The sequence below is a fragment of the Vitis vinifera genome, chromosome 9 (genome assembly GCF_030704535.1).
Source record: "Vitis vinifera cultivar Pinot Noir 40024 chromosome 9, ASM3070453v1".
NCBI classification, from domain to species: domain Eukaryota; kingdom Viridiplantae; phylum Streptophyta; class Magnoliopsida; order Vitales; family Vitaceae; genus Vitis; species Vitis vinifera.
In genome coordinates this window covers 4,667,024-4,674,354 of record NC_081813.1, presented here as the reverse complement: position 1 = coordinate 4,674,354, position 7,331 = coordinate 4,667,024, and the positions used below count along the sequence as shown (strand labels likewise).

General features: G+C 34.6%; 1 protein-coding gene across 1 annotated transcript; it reads right to left on the bottom strand.

Moving 5' to 3' along the window:
- Positions 1–545: 545 nt before the first annotated feature.
- On the bottom strand, positions 546–5,126 carry LOC109123189 (probable disease resistance protein At1g61300). Its single transcript, XM_059739505.1, has 2 exons — positions 1,990–5,126; positions 546–1,257 (listed from the first exon to the last, which is right to left on the bottom strand). Exon 1 carries the CDS (start codon positions 4,750–4,752, stop codon positions 2,008–2,010), a length of 2,745 nt encoding a protein of 914 aa, XP_059595488.1. The 5' UTR covers positions 4,753–5,126; the 3' UTR covers positions 546–1,257; positions 1,990–2,007.
- Between the last annotated feature and the right edge of the window lie 2,205 nt (positions 5,127–7,331).

The following is a 7,331-nucleotide window of genomic DNA, read 5'->3' as shown; positions in this document are numbered from 1 at the left end:
GGGAAGCTTCCATTTGGATATATTTCAAGATTGTTGGATTTTAAGGGTATGGAAACAAAAGACTAGCCCAAAAGACACAAATAAAGAACAAAATGAGTAAAAAGAAAAACTTATTAGCTGAGGCGTGACAAGCACTGTCTTTGAAATAGATCCACCTTCCTCTAAGACAAACTCAGTGCACTAGGGTACCAGTGGTCTAACTCCAGGATTCAACAACCAAATCTCACCTTGGATGCACTCTGAAAGCGATATATGTACAACTCGGGTTTTTAATAAATTCCTCCAAATAGATGTATGAAAATACTCTTTGAAAACTCTCTGAAAATTTGGTATTCATATAGAGAGAGAGGTGACCTGCTTTTATAGGTTACTAACACAGTCCTAATAGGAAACTACAAAGTGGAAGAGGAATCTACTTATAAAATGAATGAGACTCCACTTACACAATCCCAATAGGACTCTTTCCAAAAATATAACACTAATAAAATAAAATAAAAAATGATAAAAAAAAAAAATAATTCTCAATAGAACACTTTCCAAAAATATAAGACTAATAGAATAAAATAAAATAAATTAAAAATAATTCCCAAAAATAAAAATAAAAATTATTTACACTCTTCCTACAACATTATGGACAACACACTTGGCAGTGGGATATCAAACTCAAGGAAGTAAGTGGTGCTCGGGTATATGAACCAAAGCATGTGGCTATGTTGATGGGATTATATCACACACACACCATCATTATTAAAACAATCCATCCCATCTTCACATAGGATCTGGTGATAATACATGTGTAAGCAGGGGAAACATAATCAACCAGCAGAAGCCCAAAGAGCCAAAAGCATTTCCATATCTCATCGACATTGACCCAGCAGCAGCATACTAGCAGCTTCAAACCCACCACCACACTGCACCAGCCTCAACAAATCAACAAAACAAGACCCACCCCACATCAAAAGCCAAAGGCAGCCCACGGAATCCAATTCCTGAGATCCAGAAACAAAAAGGATGTTGCGACCATCATAAGTACACCAACCTTCCCAGCAGTCTCAGCAGCATGAAAGATCAATGCTATGAGAATCAGCATTTACGCCTCCCTGATAAAACATACTAGAGACCTCAGACTAAACCCAGATGCCAAGTAGAAGGAAAAAGAGCAGGACATCTCCAATCAGCAAAAACAGCAGCAACACAGTCTATATAAAGAAGATCAAAACCCGGTTGTTGCCTTAACTGCTAGAACAAGCACCAACCCTGAATGCAACAAAAAGAGAAATGAAAAAAAGAAAAAGAAAAGCAAAAACCGATCAGAGCGAACCAGATAGAGGTAACTTAACAAGAGAAGAGAAATTACCCTTGCAACTGAAGTTGATCCTGGTAAACACATCAAACAAGGCAATAATTCTTAATGGAATATCTATAACTATAGTAGTTGTGAAACCCTGTTGTTCAGCTTGAAATATATCGAAGTTGATCTATTTCTATTTATAGATTGAAATCGATTAAAAAAATTAGGACAAATATATAATATAGTTTAAAAATCTGCATTATTTTCAAGTTCTCAAGTAACCAAAAGGGAATGTCATCCCATTTTTAAACTACAGACCTCTTTCAAAGTGCCATCTGGGCAAACCTTTTATAACAATTATTTCACAAGGGACAACTAGAATTGAATTACCCATCCAAGATTTTGGAAGGGGTGGACCATGATATAGAAATGGGTGTAGATTTAGCTTTGTTTGGATCTTGCAAGATTCAAAGCAACATAGAAGAGAAAGAATATAAAAGGGGAAAAAATAGATTGAAAGTTATTAGGATTAGGCTGAAAATTATGGAAGTAATCCATACAGATCAAACATTGAAAGTTATTATGATGTTTGAAATTTTAATGCACTTTTGAGGTAGGGAAAGTAAAAATTTCCACAAAAGAATGAGAGTAAGGAAAGAAGATTATTTTTCAAATATAAAATCAAAGTTAATTAATACCTGAAAGATGGATAGAAATTAATTTGATATCAGCTGTTCTTGCCTATCATCTATGCTGCTAGTTTCAGACTCCTCTGCAAAATATGCTTCAGCTTCATGGACTTGGAAATATGGAATAAAAGAGTCCTTGATAGTTTCATCTTTCCATTTCAACTGATTCCACCAGCTTGTCTCTCCTTTAATTTTCTTAAGATTGTTGTTTGAAGTGTTGGAATCGAATGGGAGGCTCCTTAAGAGTTTGCAATCATACACCTTGATGATTTCAAGTGAGGGAAAGAGCAGCGGATGCTGGTAGATGTTCTTCAATCTTGGCAGCCTATCGAGCTTGAGGTATTTGAGCCTTGAGAATATGTCCAATTTTTCCTCTACTCCATAACATATCAATTGTTCTATTGATTCACAATCTTCAATGCTAAGTTCCTCAAGATATGGAGCACAAACAAGCCATGTTATGTTCAACAATTTTGGACAAAGAATAATATATACGTGACGAAGGGTGTGAAAGTAGTTCTCCCTTACAACAATGTAGTTTCTGAGAGTTGCGTCACTTTGTGTCCCTTCTCCTTCCACTTTCATTTCTATGTCTTTTAATTCATCGCAATTAGATATATCAAGCCGTTGCAAATGCTCCATTTTTTTCAAAAACGAAGACGATAGTTCAAGTGAGATCATATCTCCACATTTATGCAACTGGAATTGACTTATGCACCTTTGCAATTTGTGACTAGTCTTTAATTTGTTGAATGAAAGAGTAGTAGACATGGTGATACTTATCTCACTGATGCCATTCAAGGACTCCAACTCATCTAGCAAGCTTTCTTCAACTCCACTTAAGACATTGGTATTGCTCATGTTGAACAACTTTAAAGATATAAGACTTGATATCAATTCTTGCGGAATAATTAATTCAGAGGATTCCATATCCGCCAAAAGCAAAGTCATTAGGTTTTTCAAATTTGAAAGTTCAATAGGCAACTCTCTTATTTTTGTGGATGACAAATTAAGATATCTCAAGGTGCCCAATTTACCAATTCCAGTAGGCAACTCATTGAAATTATCATTATTTGACAAATCCAAAACTCTTATTAGAGGCATAAATTGAAAGAATCCACTTGGAAATTTCTTCAACTTATCACCAGTTACATTTAAAGTCTGAAGATTGGGACACACCAATGTTTTAGGGAACTCTTCAACATTTTGATCCCATAATGACATCTTCTCTGTCTCTTTCAATTCTGGAATTTCTTGAGCTACCTTCAACCTAGAAACATCATTGTATACTAAAATTTTGTTCTTCTTCTCCCCACATTCACAATATAACCATAAAGCCATGTCATGGATCACATCATGCATCTTAACCCTTTGTTCTCTCGAGCCGCAACTCTCCAATAAACATGCATGCTTTAATTTTTTAACAATTTCATGCCCTTGATTACGTGCTTCATGTATGTCATGAACTTCACCCAAAAATCCCTCTCCTATCCAATATTCTATAAGGACTTCCTTTGAAATCTCCCAATCTTCAGAGAATAAGGAACAATATATAAAACAAGATTTGATGGCATTGTCAGACAATCTATCATAACTGACTTTTAATCTATGAAACAATTCATCTTCCATACCTGAAATTTTAGCTGGAAATTTGCTCAAAACTTGTATTACCTTGTCCCAATTTGAGGGATCTTTCTCAGCCACCATGGCTCGCCCTAGAGTAATCAAAGCGAGAGGTAAACCTTTGCACTCTTCAGCAACAGTCTTTGCAAGCCTCGGTATATGTGGATGAGACTTCAATGTTTCTTCTCCTACCTCCTTCTGAAACAAAGTCCAAGCTGCTTCTGATGACAAACACGTCACTTCTATGCTCTTCTGAGCTTTCATTCGGTGGCACACGTCTTGTGACCGGGTCGTGAAAATTATCTTGGATTTATTTTGAGCATCGGGATGCGGGACCCCCATTTCTAGCAGATCAAGTCTCTCCCAAATGTCATCCAACAACAACACGAACTTCTTTGTTTTCAGAACTCTCGATATTTCTGCAGCCTTCTGCTCCTTAGTGCTTTTAATTTCCCATATATCACGTGGGATTTGTAATTTATTCCAAATAACTTCCTGAATTTTTTCAATGCTGGGCGGTTTTGACACTACATCCCAAATTACAACATCAAAATCGCTGGATGTAATGAGGAAGTCATTGTTGATTTTCTTCAAGAGGGTGGTTTTGCCCACACCCCCCATTCCATATAATCCCATAATTCCCACTTGTGGATCTTTGAGAAACCCACAGATTCTGCCATACGCCAATTCTGAGCCCACAGTCTCCTCCATGGGCAGCTCATCTACTAGAGGACGAGGCAGCATCTCGGCTACAACATCGAAATGTCCTTTGCCGATTTGACCAGATACAGCAACCAGCTTTTCGCTTACTGCCTTCCCAATCTTGTAGCTTGACCAACAATTCCTAGGACAGCATCCGAGACATCTCTTCTGGATTTCTTGATTACCCTTTTGCAGAATTTCTTGAACTTCCGTCACCATGACTTCTACTTCACAGATCCAGCCACCCACTTCCTTTCTGCGCATCATCTGTCGTTGCTCTGCACCTTCAACCCTTGCCTTCACATCTTCATACAAGTTGTTGAGCTCCGCCATTTCCTTGCTCAAGGCTTGGAGATTTTTTTTCAGATCACGAATGTAGACCGTATGCTCGGAGGTGTGATCATAGAAACAGGGGATCAGACCCACGATTGAGCTCAGGAACTCCATAGCTTTCGGGAAATCAAAGGAAAAAAGGACTGAAGTTGAGCCAAAGATAGAAGAAAGAGGGGATAGTTTGCAGTACAGGGAGCAGATGAATCACTGCCCTTGTCAATCAAAAACTCCGGAGTTAAAACTTCAGTATAGGTAGCTATGCCACCATCTACAAAAGTTTCAGGAGAGCACAGTAAGAGGAAAAGAGATGAGGATTAGCAGTAAAGAGAGAAGAGAATAGGGTTTGGTAATTCAAAGAGGCTGAGACTGGGGTGAAGTTAACCTGATGCAATATCATATCATAAGCTGGGTCGCTCAATTATTCTGTCTTCCTTTTGGGAAAGAGATGGGCCCCCCGCACTGTGCCCATGATAATTCTATGCATACACCACCCTCCACCATTTCTTTAATTTTCTCCTCCAATGATGCCCCGTGAATCTTGGCTCCACAGTGGTTTATGCTTGCATTCATCACCACTATATTATACTTTACATTATTCGTTGAACAATCCTGATTGGTCATGGTGGCATTGAATTGAATTTTTATTGATAATTTTGAATTATGCATGTAACTTGTACAATTTATAACATTTTTTTTGAAAGAAAAAAAATAAATAAAGGAGATGCTATTACATTTTGCTTTTTCTAAGAATATCCTATCATCATATAAAGGATTTAACACTGCACTTCGTAAATTTGAAAAGTCCAGAGTTGACACTTGAATAAGATGGGAGACAGGCCATCACCAACAAAACAAAATAATTTTCCTAAATTAAGATCAAGTGGATTTTTAATATTGTATAGATTAATCGATTGAGAGATGGAGACCACATGCAAAAATATTTTTCTAAGCATCAAGTGGGCTCTAATTATAACCCATCAAGCGTTGAGACACGCACATGATAATGCCATTGTTAATTTTATTTTACCCAAGGCTCCATCACTTCGTAACTTCCTACTCTCTTCCCTCTTTATTCCACAATTGCTATTGTATATGATGTTTAGTTTTTATGTATTATTTGTCCCTTTCTACATGTGAACATGAGACAAAGTCGCATTGATAGGTTTCATTTGTCTTTGAAATGTTGTTTAAATCTCCCTACCGACGGTTTGCTTTTGTATTATAATTGGGGGTGGGTATTTCAAGGATGCCCAGGCCCAATAGGAGACTCAAAACGTGTAGTCTAGTCAGAAGTAGGTTTGGGATTTTATTTTAAGACTTAAATCATCTTCTTATGCATGTTTGGGATTGATTCAGGCTTTATAATGATTGATGTCACTCCTTATTTTTTCTTTTATTTTTTTAATACACATAAAATAAAATTTAAAATGAATTACCTTAAAACAGAAAAGTAAATTCCTGGATTTTGGATAAAAATGAGAAATAAAAATGAGAATAAATTTAAGCTAAGATTACATTTCATTGGTGGGATATAATTTGATAAAATATATATATCTTAAAATTTAATATCTCATTGGATATCAAAACCCAAAATATAGAGCCTTGTTCTAATAATATGTTTGAAATTTTATTTATGGTTATAGAGACTTATAAGTTAATAAATGGTGACCAAATTAAGTTTGTGAGCATAGAAGAGTATTAACACCTTGACTTGGAGAATGTGGCACCAAGGTCTCGTGGGGTTGCAGCATGTACCCATAAGTGCCTATTGACCAAGGTAATGTTATAATCCAGGCTTACAAGGGCATCATGTGGAGACTTGGTGGTGGCTTGAGGTGCAACTTAGTGGCGGAGCCAACACTTTACATTAGGCAGTGCAACTATAGTATACATACAAATTTTACCGATTAAAAGCAATTATTGCCCTTAGCCCAATGGTTCAACCTTGTAATTGTTCAAGGGGTATAAAAATAGACTTGGGTTTAAGTCTCTTGTGGTAAAAAGAATGATATCCTAAAATATGATTTTTAATAGGATATGATATCCTTAAATATATATATCTTATGAATATGATATTCTAATGTGACATATCTAATGAGATATATTATATTATATTTATATTTAATTTATGAAATGAATAAAAATAATATGATATATATATTATTTTCAATGTTTAAAATAAAAATTATATCACATTTCAATATTTTCCATTTAAAAAAATGAAATTTCTTTTATGTTTAAAAATAGTCATGATTAAAATATTTAAATTTTACAAATAAAAAATGTTTATATTATGTTATTTAATATATAAAAGTAATCTATATATCATATATTAATATTATTTATAAATATTTTTTTAGTTTTTTTTAACTATAAATTTAATTTTATAATAAAAAAATTATTTTACAAAATAAATATATAAAAAAATTGATAAAAAATAAATTTATGATATATGAAATATACATTTCTTATATCTTAGTATGAGATTGACATATTTTATGTATAAGAGATTAAAAAAAAAAGAGTGACTAATATATCTCATCACTTCTTATATCTCATATTTGGTTAAACATATGATATAATAAGCAATGAAATAACTTATCATATCTCATCATCAACTAAAGATGAGACATGATATAATATATTTTCTCTTATTCTATTATATATTATATTTGGTCTACCAAACATAGCCT